Source organism: Apium graveolens, chromosome 9, assembly GCF_009905375.1.
Source record: "Apium graveolens cultivar Ventura chromosome 9, ASM990537v1, whole genome shotgun sequence".
Lineage (NCBI taxonomy): Eukaryota > Viridiplantae > Streptophyta > Magnoliopsida > Apiales > Apiaceae > Apium > Apium graveolens.
The window spans coordinates 260,992,904-261,010,723 of NC_133655.1; the positions used below are offsets into that span (position 1 = coordinate 260,992,904).

The 17,820-nt window shown below is 33.3% G+C and overlaps 2 protein-coding genes across 3 annotated transcripts; one reads left to right on the plus strand and one right to left on the minus strand.

The window, feature by feature from the left end:
- Positions 1 to 1,760: 1,760 nt before the first annotated feature.
- LOC141686226 (uncharacterized) lies at positions 1,761 to 5,202 on the minus strand. The gene is made up of 7 exons (XM_074491274.1): positions 3,529 to 5,202; positions 3,266 to 3,445; positions 2,925 to 3,193; positions 2,611 to 2,848; positions 2,303 to 2,533; positions 2,112 to 2,231; positions 1,761 to 2,036 (listed from the first exon to the last, which is right to left on the minus strand). The coding sequence occupies exons 1-7, from the start codon at positions 5,200 to 5,202 to the stop codon at positions 1,761 to 1,763; spliced, it is 2,988 nt and encodes a 995-aa protein (XP_074347375.1).
- A 717-nt stretch (positions 5,203 to 5,919) lies between these two features.
- On the plus strand, positions 5,920 to 13,477 carry LOC141687278 (uncharacterized). Of its 2 annotated transcripts, none has more exons than XM_074492491.1 (8): positions 5,920 to 6,077; positions 8,191 to 8,289; positions 8,907 to 8,936; positions 9,046 to 9,147; positions 9,477 to 9,584; positions 10,046 to 10,100; positions 10,588 to 10,667; positions 13,159 to 13,477. In XM_074492491.1, exons 2-7 carry the CDS (start codon positions 8,198 to 8,200, stop codon positions 10,630 to 10,632), a joined length of 432 nt encoding a protein of 143 aa, XP_074348592.1. In that variant the 5' UTR covers positions 5,920 to 6,077; positions 8,191 to 8,197; the 3' UTR covers positions 10,633 to 10,667; positions 13,159 to 13,477. The 2 variants fall into 2 exon arrangements, with proteins under 2 accessions (XP_074348592.1, XP_074348593.1); XM_074492492.1 differs by having other exon boundaries at positions 13,167 to 13,477.
- Positions 13,478 to 17,820: the final 4,343 nt, after the last annotated feature.

The window sequence follows — 17,820 nt, forward strand, 5'->3', positions numbered from 1 at the left end:
AATATAGTATAAATATAGATATCTAACAGTTCTCATTAGTTTGATGTGACGGTTCTGAATTGAGTGAATAAGGACCAACAACCAAATTCTTAATATTTCATTTTTAATATAATAATATAAATAAATTATAAGTATAACTTGTAAATAAGGGTAATTTCGTAAAAATTATCGTGCACCAGAAAATAGATATTGATGACCAAATTTTCAATCTATCTATACTATACTATATTATAATAACCGGAATGGGGTATAATTTGGTAAGGTTTGTTTTGATTGGTTTGGTTATCTCCTTTATAACCGTTGGATCTTTTTAATCAAGTGATCAGGACCGTTAGATTTAAATACTAAAAGAATGCACACTACTCAAGCTCTAATGTTCGAACCCCGCCAACAACAATTATTTATATTATTATTTATACACTACTAAAACTCTCTGGTTCGAACCCTGCCAACAACAAATATTTATATTATTATTTATACATAACCCCAGATTCAGTATCGAATCCTACCAACAACAAATATTTATATTATTATTTATAAATATACTAATAAGATAATGATTCAAAAAAATTATTATAATTTTTAAAAATATAGAAATATCAATGAAGGCACGGGTTGTAAAGCTAGTATTATATAATAATATAGATAGATAATTGACCGATTAAAGAGTGATCAAAATCAACATTTTAAAAATTCAGGAAGGGTAATCCAGTAAAAAAGTGATAATTATGTATGTAAATTAATAGAAGACTTTTTTGCAGTTTGTTGGCCTGTACTATAATTATTTTGCACGGATATGGCTAAATCAATAATTGTGCCATTTTGATGGCTAAATGCACAATTATTGAGCGTTTTGGGGGCTCCGCGTCCCTTCCGTTAGTTTCACAGTTAAAGTGTAACGGCAGAAGGGGTATTTTTGACAGATAATATCTATAACGGCTAATTATGTATATAATCTCCTTCTGCTTACATTTGAGTATAAACAACCTAACTTTTGAACATCAAAACATGGCTCCGATGTGTTCTTGTGGAAAATGGGTGGCAGAGAGGTGTGCTTGGACTCAATTGAATGCGGGAAGAAGATTTTTGGGTTGTATTGATGGGTGTAATGGATGCGGGTACTTCAAGTGGATTGATGCCCCCTTTTGTAATCGAAGCCAAGTTGTGATTAATGGTTTATTAAGAAGAGTTCGTAACAATGAAGAAGAAGAAGGAAGCTTTGATTTGGAGAGGGATAAACTTGTTGATGATGCAGCAAAATGGAAGAAAGAAGCAAAGAAATGGAAATATTTTTGTTGGTTTCTACTATTCTGTATTGCTTTATTGTGGTTGAACTAGAATGGTCATGTGGACCTGGGCATGCTAGAATAAAATTTGCAATGTTAAAAAGTTAGTTGTATTGTATTTTATGAAGTTGGTTTTTATGATTATGTATTGTATTTTATGAAGTAGTGTTTTGCAAAATGTAATTACATTTTATGCCAATTATGCATTGGAATGAATACCAAATATTTTCCAAAATCATTCATTGCAAGCAAGTTAAAGTAACACTGTCATTACATATGATGCATCAGCAAAATACTAGGGCAATACTTGCCAACATCCAATTAACATAATAATTGTAGTTCATCACAACTTGCTATGGTTACAACCAACTGAATAGTTCCGAAATAAATATGGTTACAACCATTTTAACTAGTTTAATGAGACTTCAAAAGTAGTTGGACAAAAGTAGTAGCAAAATAAATAGTAGTTGTAATTCAAGGCTTCCAGGGCTTCTTCTTGACACTTTGTTCTGCCTGAACTTGTGTTTTTTTAACTCTCTTTGAAGCCTTCAAACCTTTCAAAGTAGTAAAACCCCAGCCCTCTGTCTGTCCCATAGGACTTCTTTCCTGACCTTGTGCAGACCTTTTAGCTCTATTTGGCCTGGAATTAGAAGGACCTTCCTCCTGGGCCTGTTGGGCCTCAGTGCTTTCATTATGGAAAACTTCATGAGGCTGCTCAGTTTCAACCCTATGCCAATTTGGCACTTGTTTCTGGACAAAAACAGAAAAACTAAATATACAAGCATGATGTTTAAGAAGTGCAAAGAACTTAAGTAAAATACTTACTGGCACTTTACAAGTCCTGGAATTGTGTCCCTCTTTACCACAATTCTTACACTTGACTTTTGTCTTTCCCTCAGTGAATTTTTTACCCTCTGCTTCAGCCTTCTTCTTGTCATCATTTTTCTGCAAAATTGTCCATAATAAATATAATGTCATCACTAGAAGCAATAAATAGAATTAGTTGTGGCCCTTACCCTAGCTGCACAACTCCTCCAATTATGTCCTTGGGCTTTACAATAAGTGCAGTGCACAACTGTATTCTTCCTGCTCATTTTTGTTGGGTCTTTTGGAACATCATTAGTGGTGTTCCTTTTTTTCTTAGGCCTACCAGTTGGAATTTTCACATTCGGTGGTAAAGGCTTGGGCTCAGGTGTGTCCTCCCAAAAGTCTGGACCAACAATTGGGTCAATAGTTGTATTGTATAGCTGCACACACAAACAAATTAATTAGTCCATATAGAGGGCATACATGTACATTCACCATAGAAGAATAAAAAATGTACCTTAAGATACATTTCTTTTTTGTACCACTCACTAATGTAGTGGTCCCATGTTTCATTCCTTAGTGCTATACATGCACATGCATGATAACAAGGAATTCCAGTTAATTCCCATTTTCTGCATGTGCATGTCTTCTTCACCAAGTCAACTACTAATTCATGGCCTCCATCAGTAGTGGTTACACTGTAAGTACTCCCACCTGACCAATTCACCACACAGTTTCCAGCCCACTGTACAGCCCTGCAAAAATCCAACAATTGATGTTAGTTGAGGACTAGTGCAGAAATTCAACAATTTATGTTAGTTGGGGGCTTACTTGTTCAACTTTTTCTGTGCACTAGGGCATATAACAAGTTCCCTATCCTTCATTTTATCTCTTCTGATCTGAATCCTCCTCATGATTGCAATATGTATTTTTCTGAACATGGTTAATATGGGTAGATCCCTAAATTTCCTAATGCTTGAGTTGAACACCTCACAGTGATTGTTTACAAACATATCACTGAAGGAAGTTGTTCTAAAAGCTGACCTAGACCACTGTTCTCTTGGCTTTTGCATTAGCCATTCATAACACTTAGGTGAAATCTAACACAAATAACAACACATTAAGATATGGATTATGTTAAAATAAAGATGACAAACAAGTTAAAATATTACCTCATTCATCTCATTCATGTGAAAATTAAACTCCCAAATTGTGGAAGCCCTTGCTGCTTTCCATAACAAATGTCTGAGTGCTATGCCCTTGTGTTCCTTGTGCATATTTTGGAATAGGTGCATAACACAAAATCTGTGTTCAGCTTGGGGAACCACAGTCTCCAAAGCATTTATCAAACCCTATAATATATGGAGAAAGCAAAAATAAATAACAAAATTATAGTGCCAAAGATAAATAACAAAAAAATAAAAAAATGTTGTACCTTCTGCCTATCAGAAATAAATGTCCATTCCCTATCAATTAGGATCTTAATGTCTTGGCAAAGAAACTGCAAAAACCAAGTCCATGAGTCTGTATTCTCAGCCTCCACCACTGCCCATGCCACTGGATACATTCCCTCATTTGCATCAATGCCAACAGCTGCCAGGAGTTGACCACCATAGGGTCCCTTAAGGTGGCATCCATCAAGGTCCACTATCTTCCTGCAACTTTCAGAAAATGCCTTTTTGAGTGGACCTAAACACACATACATTCTCATAAACCTACCCCTTTCAACACCTGGTTCTGGATTCTCAGTTAATATTTTCACTGTTGTCTCAGGAAGCACTCTCTTCAATTCATGACCATATTTCCAGACCTGACTGTATTGCTCAGAATGTGTTCCATTTATCTTCATGAGGGCCCTTGCCTTTGCTCTATATACAGCATGCTTGCTAATATGGCATTTCAGATCATTGACAATTTTTTGATGGAAGGCATTGACTGGCCAGGAGGGATTCATTCTGATCTCCTTCTCATAGTATTTTGCAATCCAAGCACTGTTAATTTGCTTCTGGTGAAAAGTAGGCATACATGTATGTTTTGGATTGAATGTCTTTATCTGGTAAGTTGAAGTCTTTCCAGCTGGTGAAGCATAAATCTTCCAGGGGCATGGAGGTTCACAAGTATATTGTACTTTCCTTCCAAAGTTCCTTGATGCCACTATAGGCCTCCTTTCCATGATTGCATGTCTTTTAACTGCCTCTCTAAAAGTTTTTGCATCTCTGAAACACATGGACAACTCAAAAACTGGACTAACATCTGCCTCATCATTGTACACAGGGTACCCTTTAGGCTCATCTTCATCAGTTGTATTCTCAGCCATTCTTTCATCATCACTACCTGCATAAATAGTGGAATGCTCACTATCAACCCCATCTAGGTCATTGTCAAACTGATCTCCTTGATGACCTTTTTCAGCATGGAATCTCTTGTCACTAGCACCTAAATCATCAACATTTTCATCAAAAACCAGGTCATCATCACTGTCATCTTTGTTGGAGTTGTCTGAGTGAAAACTTCCTTCATCACTATCATCTGATTCAGGATAGTACATTTCATCACTCTCACCATCTGATTCATCAGCAAATTCATCACCAAATTCATCTCCAAATAATTCTCTAGCTTCCTCCTCCTGTCTAATTTCTGCTTGTGTACTACATGCAAATTCAAACTCCCTAAAATTTACCTCCTCTTGGCTAAATATATTGTCATCCTCAGCTACAGGGGTTGCCTCTCTTTGTGGTTCCACAATGTACTCAAAATCTACATTTGGTGTGTTTAGTTCAGGTTGGGAACTAGTTAATGGTGGGATGACAACAACATACATTTGAACATATTGGTGGGTATTCATTGTACACATTAACATCAGCTCTTCATCATTATCCAACACAAACAGACCCCTCTCCATATCAGTCCCTGGAAACCTATACCAATATTTATGATAACCTCCACATTCCCCTAACTCATTCAACATTTGTTCAAGATCTAACATACTGATTTCATCTGCACTACAGTCATCAAAATACGCAATACTACCACCAACATAACTGTTTGGACCACTCTTCATTTCACCTCCATAGTTAAGTTTAATGGTAAAATACTCAGGGGCTGCCATAATATAACTAACATTACGACATGCAGATAATACTTAAATTGAACATCAAAATTGAGGCTTTCACTATATCCAGATATTAATTAAATATCGAAGACAAATAACAACATTATACCTAAAGTGGAATCGAAAACCCTAAAATTGAAGTATATAAACACTGAAACAACTAAAACAAACTCTAAACATTATAAAACTCATATAAACATGATTAACTAACAATATTAAAACCATATACACTCTAATACGAACAAACCATGATCTCGAAACATTACATAGACATACATATAAATAATATACATAGGTAACGAACTAATACCTGTGTATTGAGGACATTCACGAGACTTATATAAGTCATGTTCTTCAGGGCTCCGTCTATACCAACCCATCTTCGTCGATTTCGGACAGCAGCAATGGATTAAGGTTTAATCCCCTTTTCTGGTGAGGATGAAGTCCGAGAAATGGAGGGAATGGGGGTATATGTTACTTTTACATTGTATTTACCAGAATATCCTTGTACTTTTAATATTAAAATGATAATTGACTAACGGAGTTAATTACAGACTAACGGAAGGGACGCGGAGCCCCCAAAACGCTCAATAATTATGCATTTAGCCATCAAAATGGCACAATTATTGATTTAGCCATCTCCGTGCAAAATAATTATAGTACAGGCCAACAAACTGCAAAAAAGTCTTAATAGAACAAGAGGACTTATTTTGAAAACATTACCTTCCGAAAACACCCTTGACAAAGAAACAAGAGAGTACACGAGGATGACAAATTTAACATGACTAGGCGTCTGGGCCCTAATTTCCACCCCCAATCGTAACCGTAGTTAGCTCCGATTGCACTCGCCGGACCTCCGACGACTTTCAACGGTAACACTAATTATTACATATCTTTTTAATTAGCTTGCTTAGCTCCTTTATGTCGTGTATCTTTCGCGTTTGTACATGTACACACAAGACTTTGAATGTTTTCACTTCATAATTAAATGTTTATTTTGCAATTTCGTCGGTTTTTGTTTGTAATTTATTCATATAAGTTGGTTTGTTAGCGAGATAATCTACTCGAAAACAGTTCATGTTTTCGATGAAAGTCCCTACTGAATTAGTATATCTATACTATACTATTATAAGCGAAACATGGTTTCATTTGGTCGGATGGTTACCACCAACCTAAAAAATATGTTAACACCTTCCAAAAAAAGTTTGTTTATTAAATCAGGAAAAAATTAAAAAACAATAGCAAATCATCCATATACACTTATATTCAAGACTCCCACTTTCGTATAGGCCCTACCAACAGAAGAAGAAAAGACTTTTTAAAATTTTAACTATTGAAATTTTGAATCCTTCAATAATATATAATACATAAAAAATAATACGTAAATATTTTAATTTTATTAATTTCAATAATATATAACCATTATTTTTATAATTTAGTTTTACGAAATAACAAAATAATAAAATTACAAATATTATAATCAGTCCGTGCATCGCACGGGTTATAATCTAGTAATAGATAATACTAATAGTGTACTCTGTTGGAAAATTAATCTAAACTTGTTTTATTGTGTTAAAATTTTATTTTATTTGTTTTAGATCAGCTTGTACATATATGACTAGGTCATGCATTCAGTAGAGAATAAGTCGTGGTTTCACTAATAAACAGAAGTACTGGAGAAAAACCAGGAGTAGTTGCTATTTTATAGGTTTAGTTGTTTATGCTTACTTGTAATCATTCATTTTATCATTAGTGATATACATTATTTAATATATACACCATAAGTTTTTGTCACAGGAAGCTGTGTCACTGATATACTTATATATATAGACACATACACATAAACATAAACAGCTGTTGTTTTTCTACATACTCAACTATTTGACGTTATTCGATTAATACATTTTTGGCATGTTGTCTTATTGTCTTGAATACTTGTATATTTATAAATTATGTTCACGACTTATTATTTGTTTAGACCGTTTAAGTTAATAATTTATTTAGGTTTCGAAACTATTTTTTTTTTTTTAACGAAACCAGATAGGAAAAACACTTTTTATTGATCACTTGTGTTGTGTGCTAGAAGGTGACCATATAAGCTCCCTTAGAAACTAATTGTCTTTTGTATTGTAACGGAAGAGTTGGTCAGGTTCTAAATGGGCACGCCTGCTAGTCTCTTTGGAGATCTATACATGCAGATTTTAACAGAACTGATATCGAAAAGTTTGCATTCAGTAGAGACTAGAGAGAAACCTTTTTTAGAAATTGTCTCGTAAATACATAAGATTCGTTTATTCTCTTTTTTTGAAAAAATCAATCACATGAGAATTAGATTGTCACTAGAGTAAACTTGTTGAAGTAGGAAACCCATATTTTGGAAATATAAACCTCCGGTATGCTGTATAAAAATGATGCAAGGTCACTACTGGGCCACTGGTAGTTAAGACTCTATTTTTGTAGCAGTTCATCACTTACCTGTACAGTTGGCAACCTCTAAACAGCATTCTTGTCATGTTTCTGGGAGTTGATTTGTCACCCAGCCCATGACACAATCTGTCTGAAAACAATTTCCAAATATGATATAACTGTATCCTAGTCCAATACTATGCAGAAAAGCAAATTACTTTTGTTTGGACATATACATATTCCCTTCTGCTTAAGAACTTATAATTTTAACAAAAAATTCAAATTGTGGTTCTAAATATTGGATAACAATGCTGTAGTTGTATAACATTAGTGATCATCTTGTTCAGCTATGCTAAGACTTATACATACAACTGCTCATTGGTTATTTTTTGTAATTATTTTATGGCGCGATCTTTGAATGAATTTGTGGTTTTGTTTCTGGACCAGTAATTCAGTTTTGAGCAAAGGACTTGCATGGAACATATGTTTCATAAATGCGTACTCCATTGCCACTTTCAACTCACTGCATATTCACTCTACTTGTTTGCTAACTTCTTTTTTATTTTCTTCTTCTTGTAGGGCTAATATGGATGCATATACGCAAGAAAAGATACAAAAATTTGAGGAATTTGTCGATCTTCGTCTGAAGCCTGATCTTGTACGCGCAATTTCTGAACGGTACATGGTATCACAGTTTTGTCGAAATGTCTTAATTAATTATGTATGAGGTTAAGTTTATGTCTTACTTTATGTTATCACCATATGCTGTTATATTTCAGTTTTCATATGACCATATTAAAACAATGATTTCTTATTATAATCCGCCCTTGAGCTTGTCTGCACAAATACATCTACTCATACTTTCTTATGTAATGTGCCTTTTGTTACTATTATTGTTAGTGATGAAGTTACTAGAAACTTCATAATTATTTACTAAATTCCTGCTACCGAGGTTATTATCGTAGTCACAAGAAACTACATTATCACATGCTTATTTTTTTAGGCAACTTGAAAGGGTTTCCAACATAAAGTGGAAGGTTTTGTTCATATGTTTAAGCGCAAGATATGATATACCGTTCCTTTAATGCTTCATCTTTTTTATTTCCCCAAATCTTTATATTTTGTTTTTGTGATACTTTGAGAAAAATGGTTTTGTCCTCAAAATGTACAGTCAGTGTTGTTTTGACTTTGTAAGAATCTTGATATTTTAACATTGGGACTAAAGAATCTAAATGCATATGTCTCCTAGACTCTAAGAAATACTTTTGGAGTTAACTTCTCACTTTTCTTTGCAGGGACAAGGTCTTCGATCAACAAAAGACTTTGTATCCTTTCTTTTAGTTTTTCTGTAATTATTTTCCTCGACTTAAATGCGATTATCGGATTTGGGTATTTAGTTTGGTTATTGGTTTTACTTGACTATACAAAATTTAGCTCTGATCTGAAAAGGAATATAGAGAATTTGGAGAAGAATAGCGTAACCAGTCTAAGGACATTGGTCAACCTTGGTTCTGAAGTTTATGTCCAAGCTGATGTGTATGTCCATACTTCCATAATGTTTGTGTTTTCGATGCAATCTCATTTGCTAAAGATAAATACATGCCAAAGATATGTGCATACAGAAAAAATAACACTAACCAATAATGTAATTTGGGTTTTGAGTTTTAATCTTTTGGCATCTTCAATTTTTGACTTATAAACATGCACTTTTCATTTTTTACCTCAGTAGCCATATTCAATAGCTCCAATATATTTTTATGTCAATGATGTGTATTCTTAAAATTTGGAACCTTAGACATTAAACGATGCCTTACTCGATGATGCCAGATACTTTACTGTAGCCTCCTAATTACGTGTCTTTACAGGTCAGACACAAGACATATTTTTGTAGACGTTGGACTTGGATTTCATGTGGAGTTTACTTGGTCTGAAGCTTTGAATTATATTTCAGTAAGAGAAGAAAAGTTGGCCAGGTTGATCCCTCTTCTATTTGTATTTGCCTGATGATGAATATTTGATGGGAACTGAAGTGAGCATAAAGGGGTATATTTATACATGTTATTAATTAGCTTAGATGTGTTTGGTGTAGAGGTAAAAAGTGTCTATATTTTTATATATATATATATATTAATATTTTTAATGTTTGACTAATTTTTTAATATAAGTTTTAGGATTTTTATATCCTATAAAAGTCATGTAACCCCCACAGTATCTTAGACTTGATTATTGAAATATTTTGAGATATTGTATGTTTATTCACATTTTCATTACATTGGTTTTACTTCGTCTCTTGCCCTACATCACTATTGATCATTTAATCCAGCAGTAATTGAAAATTTCCCTAGACTTGTTGACTTTTTCTTTCTGTTTGCACATTGAACTTAGACAAACATTGCAATTTATTTTTAAATTTGTCATAAATTGTACCCTGCAGGCAGATAGAGGAATATACTCGGTTGATTGCATCTATCAAAGCCCAGATCAAGATGGTATGCTTAATTGTGGTCCTCCACCCCTCCCTAATCTTATTTTTTAACAGATCTTGTTTCAGCTGAACTCTCAATGAACACTTTCAGTAGCAGAAATAGGAAAATTATACCACTTAGTAGACTACAATACTCGAGATACAATTTTTTTTAGTTTCCTTCATTATAGACATCAAAATATAGTGACCATTGTACCTACTTTGTGTCTACTATCATGACACTATTTAATACAAGTTAAAGATCAACTGGATTAACTGAGAGGTAAAATCATACTTTAGAAGTTTCTTTTAAAATGTATACATAGTGCTTGAGTGGATGGAGTTGGTTTATATTTGATAATAATGATGCAAGGTGTATACTAATGGTTACTGTTAGATGGGTATGTCCACCCAGTAAAAGAAGTTGCCATGATGCTTTCAAGTATGAAAGTTACAGTTCCGTGTACATGTGATCTTTTAATCACACTTTCTTTTGTTGGATTGTGTTGCAGGTTTGTGAGGGAATCAGAGAGTTGCTCCAAATTCCTGCAGAATGATTACTGGAAATCTTTAGTTGATTTCTTCTTTAATGGTAATCCGTGGAACTCAAGGTTCCCCCAAATAGACAATTTTTTTTTAATATACTGTATGATACATGAACTGTATTTTTCTTACATGATAATAACTATTACTTTATAAGAATATCATTTTTCATATAATAATGAATAATGATAATTTTAACTTACTAGTGTAATAAGATATATTTCAAGATGTCCTAAAATATTCACTTGAGTTATTACGTTCCTCATTAGGTGTATATGCATTATCCAAGTATTAATGAATATGTTAGAATTTTAGTATGAAATTTATTGCAGTCAGAGATTAGTTCACCAATACAATCTCAGGAATTATTCAGTTGATGCAAGACTTGTTGATAGATTCACTAGGGCATTTAATAAACTAGCAGTTTATATAAGCACTAGCTCAGGTTAGATTACTGTCATCATGAATTTTCCCAGGTATTTTCTATGGCTTAAAATGTTTATAACTGCTATGCTTCTTGAATTGTGCAATATTCAAAGTCAGTTCGGTTATGATGTTTATATTTATGAATATATTAATTATCTAGGGTGCTGGAAAGGATACTGTAGAAATTACAAAAGGAATGTAATCTAGTAACCCCAAATCTATGGATAACGAATTTCAATATATTGATGATGCTGCATGAGATTTTATTGATGATGATTACATAACATTAATGTTTATGTTCCTTTTTTTATTTTGCATTTCAAGCTGTATCAAGAGTAATTTAGTACAACTAGAACGTATTTATGGATTGTGAAGTATTGACAGTGCCTTGGAGATCAATTAATAAAGTATAACAGTGGTTTAGAGGCCATTAGCATTCTATGATCCCATGCGATGTCTGCTTAGTGCTTAGCATTCTATGATCCCATGCGATGTTTGCATATTGCTGACTATCTTCTTTATTTTAATTTACTTGCTATAAGGATTAGTATCAAGAGACTAATGAGTTATCTCATTCCTTGATTGATATAAGAAGAGGTAGCTGCCGGTGAAAATTTGGTGGCTCATTACATATTGTGACCCTCCACTGGTGCAAAACTTATCGTATCATTGCAGGCATCTTGTCAATTTAATCACAAGATGTAGCAGATGTGACAGTTTTTCCTTTTTAGGACATACATTAATATCATTACTTAAGATAGATATCTTGAAGGCATAATCATGACACAAAAGCAGTCCACATAACTACTAGATAGATAGAGTAACCTAATCATACTGCTAACATTCAAATTTTCTAACCCGCTATCATTTCCGCCGCGACTTGCTTAAGCTATTCTGATCTCCCTTTTCGGGGATCATGTCCTGATCGACAACTCGTACTTACCCACCCGGATAGTTCATCTAATGCGTAAAGAGATCCAGAGAAGTTTACTTCATACATCATTCTCTTTGTTGCTTCTGTGAGCATTGAAGGTTCACCTCCACTTCTCCACCATTCTCATGTTCCAGTGGTTCTCCCCGATTTGCTCTGCAATTTCCAAAATTGAGTGCTCGTAAAGAACTTAATCCGACAGTTTCTGTAAAATGAGGATACAGGATTCTTGATTCACGATCTTGATTCACGATCTTGATAATGGGCTCTTTTTTCCCTTCTCATTTCCCTGTTTCATATAAGTGTAGTACCGTCATTCAACACTTGACGAATATTAATCCAGCTAACATTCAGATTTTCTAACCCGCTACATTTTGTTCTACCTAAGTTCGAGTCGATTATTCTACCATGTGTCACTTGTGCTAGTTGTGGCAGCCTGACTGCTTTCTTACTACAAATTGTTTTGGGAATGTTAAAGAAGTTGCCAAACTGACCATCATCCAAATTAGTTATTTCTCTACTCTGTTGTTGTGAAGAGTTTCAGGCGTCAATCCTGATATATTGGATACTTTTTAGGATGAAATTGGTTCTTAGAGGAAAGTGCTAGAAGGCAGATTAGTTCAAAGTTTTGTACGAGTATCTGATCCGTGAAGCAAGCAAGCAGCCTCATTAGAAGCTCTAGCAGCTTTTTCAGTAGCCTTGGAAGTTCCTACCCGTATTGTACTCTCTTGCGCAGCCTCAGATGCCTCAAAGCAGTTTACTTGCACTTATATACACCTTGTATGTATGTGTGTGTATCCCCCTCGTTAGGTGTGACGTGTACCGAGGGAAACATACAGAACCTCCGTACTTTTGTTTGAATGGTTTTCTTCAAGGAAGAAATGTTCAACTTTAGGTAGAAAGTCAGGAAATTATATACACCTTTCTCTTTGACGTACTCCTGTTTTCTGGTTTGTTGCATAATTAGTATAGCTTGATTATGTATTATTCTACCTATCAGTTGATGTGTAGAATTTTTTCTAGACCAAGTTTTCTCTTTATTGTCGACCAAAAATTGAAGATATGTGAAGTTATATCTCCTACGAGCATGTATGTATGTGCACGATTTGCATCTGATCGATTGTAATCTACTATCCTCTGGAGTCTGGACTTGCATTTTCACAGATAGTAATATCATTTGCAGCCTTGCAGGTGTAGGCTGGTTTGGGTCTGGAAGTACTATTAATTCCATTGGGTGGGGCCTGTGTATGAAGTAAAAGTTCTATCTGCTGCTGTTAGAAGTCTGGTAGAACATTTGAACTTCAGATGGTGCGGTATTTTTTTTGGACGTGTCCATAGTTTAAGTAGTAGTGTCAAGCACTACTGTATCAACCGTACTATGTTGTTCATGGCAGAAATGCATCAATTTCTTTTGGTTATGTTTGTTCCCGAACTACTGCGAACTTTCACCCTGAGTTTTGCTCACCTGCATTTCATGTAAATTCGGCACTTATCATTTGTTACTCTTGCTAGATGAAAAGGTATTAAACACAGTTGAACAGTCTTGTAGCATTTTAAAACTTAAATCTGTTTTTTTTTATTGCGTGCCGGATAGGATAAATTTTAAAATAAATAAGAGACTTTGTAGACATAAGGGAACGATCAGTCGTGTTAAACAAAGAATTTTCATCTTTAGCAAGATATTTTAATACTAATGAACAATGATGCATAATAAGGGCCTGTGTTTTTGTAAAATTTCGGAAGCATTTTGTAGTGAAGTCATTCTGATACAAGTTTTCGCAGTAGCAGCGTAGAATAAAATAATAGGGACAATTTTGATAACATAATACTAATAAAAAGTGAAGCTGATACGCTAGGTCGTGGTTTCTGAAATTTTCTTTTTCCTAAATTTTGATCACCTGTTTGGCTATTCTTGGCCTCTGAATGATACAAGTCAAAAGTATTCAAAATTCAGATATAACTTCATTTGTTCAATTTGCGAGAGAAACGGGAAGACGTTGTGAACGAGTGGATCACGTCCAACTATACGTTCGTTGTTCATAGTGCGGTCCAATAAGACATGAGATAAATTGATACATTCGGTCCATATGTTATGGGCCTCCCCTGACAGGCCTCTAATGATCATCATTGTCTGTCAATTAATGGGAGAAACTTCTAAAAAGCTTTTGAAATCCGAGATAAAACTTAAAAGTAACAGTTTTATAATGTGTCCAGGGCACATATTAGTCATTAACTCCAATAAAATGGGCTCTTTTTATTGGTGTAATTGATGTGAATTCAGGGGCCATTAACATTTATTATTCAACCATCAATAAGAAGAGTCAATTTATATGGGAGTTAGTGACTATTATGTGCCCTTGGACACACCATAGAAAATCCCTAAAATAAACTTTGATTCAAGGAGCAACTTAAAATACATGTATAAAATACACACACATGTATATATATCCACATTAAAAATTATATATTAATTGTTAATAATCAAACATATACTGAATCATACCGGGAGAAATAAGTTTGAACAAAATACCTTCAAAAGTAAATATGTTTTTTAACTAAACTAGATTAGTTTCCGGGTCGTTGTCCGTTTATGTTATTATTTATTTTTGAAATAATTTAATTTGAATTATATATATTAATATAATATTTGTTTACATAATAATAAGAATATAATAAAATTATAAACATAAAAATTTTAAAAATAATATTATTCACAGTACATATATTGATTATACTTTTAAATAAATATAAAATAATAATAAATATTTGTGTAAATAAATTTTGAATCAAGATAAATTTAGTGAAGGAAAGGGAACTATAATGGGAAAAAAGAAGATGAGAAATGGGTAAGAGATATAAATAGTAGAGGTAATAAATGAAAGATAGAGTGAGATTAAAAGTAAATTAAATAAGAAGAATATTGTTAGTGTCAGATAATATCATCAAAAAGTGATGAGAGCTTAAAATGTACAATATGATGATTTGAGTTTAAAAGCATCTCCAACCGTCTCTTAAACCACTTTTCAAATATATTATAAAATATTAACTCTTAAGAAGTTAACGTTCATTCACCTCCAACAACACCACTATTCATATTCACTCTTTAAATAATATTTTAATATTAAAATATTTTTATTTAATGGGAGTATAATACAAAATGGAGAGATAAAGTGGGTGGTTGAATTACTTATAATAAAATATAAATTAAGAGCTAAATGGTTGACTCTTAAAACGAGATGAGAGAGAGGAGGCTATTAAGGTTTTAAAGAGTCTCTAGAAGTCTCTTAGAGCTCCAATTTTGACAATACTCTTTATTTTTATACTTAAGAGCTTGTTTAAAGAATTTGTTTGAGATGCTCTGAGAGGAGTTTGACACGTAAGATATGATGATATAAGGTATTCTTTGTTTTAGTATAATATACATGTAAAATTAATTTTATGTTCAAATTTTTAAGAGGAACAAACACGTCCAATAATAAATTAAAGTCTTGTTTAGCGGTATCTTTTTGTTTCCCGAGAATTTGCATGGAGTAAGTCCAATACAATGTTATAAGTGATGTCATTTCTATAACTTGAAATCAAATGTTAAAAATTGAACTCCAAATGAGTTTTATACTTGGATACAAATATGTATATATGCATCTTTGATTTTAAATTTGAAACCAATGATGCATTTATACATTTAGCAACATCATCAAACTATTACAAATGAGATTAATGTTGTTCTGCTTTAAATGAAATATAGGGAAAAGTGACAAAATTTAGATAAATTAGAAAATATTTGGTTTCAAAATGTATCTAGCATTGAAGTCGAAGTTTTATTTTAGCATCAAAAGACATTTTTTGGTGCCAAATTATAGCAATAGTTATAGTTATTTTGCTTGCTGTAATAATAGTTATAACTATTTTGCATCTTGAATTTAACTTGCTCTGATGAAGGTGTTTGAAAATATAAATTAAAAAAACCAACTTAAATTAAAATGGGATAACATTAGATTATCCTAAACCGTCTCAAATAACATCTCTATATGATGGGTGACGTAATAAATTAATTCCCATCAAATTTTATGTGTAACAACTTTATACTATATTATGATATTAAAAATTAAATTCATCACTTTCATTTAAGGAACGATAATAGAACAAAATAAAATAAGCAGGAATTAAAAAAATTACTTTTCAAGTCAAAGAAGCAAAAAAAAACACATTTGTTATAAAATAATGATTTAAGCTAACTAATTATATGGCTCGAGAGAAATGCACAAAAAGCCTACCGGACCTTAAAAATCCCGGGATTTGACCGGACCGGATTTTTCGGGTTTTGATTTTGACCGGGCCGGACTTTTCGGGTTTTGACTTTGACCGGGCCGGACTTTTCGGGTTTTGACTTTGACCGGGCGGAGCCGGTCTTTCTGAAAATGTTAGAGTCAGTTTGGGCCCTCGAGGCGGGACTAACCGGGTTTTTTTTCGGACCGGATCGGATCGGACCGTGTTTTTTTTCTAATTTAAATCGGATCGAGTATTATTAGAGATTCCGAAGAATATATGTGTTAGCAACCAGATAATCGTAAAAATGTATTAGTTTACATGAAATATTTTATGAAACATTACTTCGTTGAAAACATTTATGTTCGGGAAAAAATAAACATATTTATAAAATAATATGTTTTATCATTGTTATGATTACAATGATATCCAAATATATATAGTGTACTTATTATATATTCTTTCATTATTTATGCAACGAAATATATAAATAATATTATTAATCACAAATATGTAAATACATATGTGTTTAAAGTATTATTTATATTTATAGTAAATGTGAGTTTATAAATATATAAGAAAATATATTAGAATAATTAGATTATAACCGAGCTTTTAACCAGGCCGGACTTTGCATAAAAATATAGAACCCGTCGAGGTCCGAAACGCGAGCCGGGATCGAGCCGGACGTGACCGGGTTTTGACCGGATCGGACCAGACCAGATTTTCGGGTCGGGTCCGGGCTTTTTGTACTTCTCTGCTCCAGATAGAAGATGAAATTAGCGAGAATTCAAAATATTGTCTAGCTGTTATTTCCGTGCATTGTGAAGATGGAGCACGGTTATAAAAATCGGCGATTTTGCTGATTAATCGGCCCGTTAATCGCTATACGGTTGGCTGCCGATCAGATAACCTGAAAACGGCCGAGAAAACGTTTTTCACAAAACCGAGTAAAAATCGGGTTGAAATCGGGTCAAATAATTTTATATCTCTTCGGGTTTCTTCAATCTAATGATCATTTGTGGACACCAGAATTCATAAACTCTCTTTCTTTTCACAGGTGTGCTTGTTTTGATAATTGCGTCAAGATGAAATAGAAAAGTTACAGAGGAAGAAGACGAAGTGAAAGAGAAAGAAGATTTTGAGATTTGAGAGGGGGTTAGGTGGGTGGTTGAGTTGAATTAAAGAGATGTGTATTATTTTTTAATTCTAAAGTAATAGAAAGCGTGCAACACTTTATGTGAGTGACAGTTTGTATGTAAATATGGGCCGTTGAATCCAAGCCCATTTCACAGAAATTAACTATCTTAAATTTTTTAGTACATATGTTTTTTCTTTTGTATTTTTAAAAATTAATATAAAATATATATCCGATTATTGCTCCGATTAATCTTTCCGATTAATCCCTGATTTACCGATTAATCCCTAATCGGTACCTACACCGATTAGTACCGATTTCCGATTTTTACAACCATGAGATGGAGTATTAATATTGACTTGCATTGAAACTCAGCTATAAGACTATTGCTTGTATTTCACCGATCTTGGCTTGTGGGCTGTGTAAACTTATTGACAATTA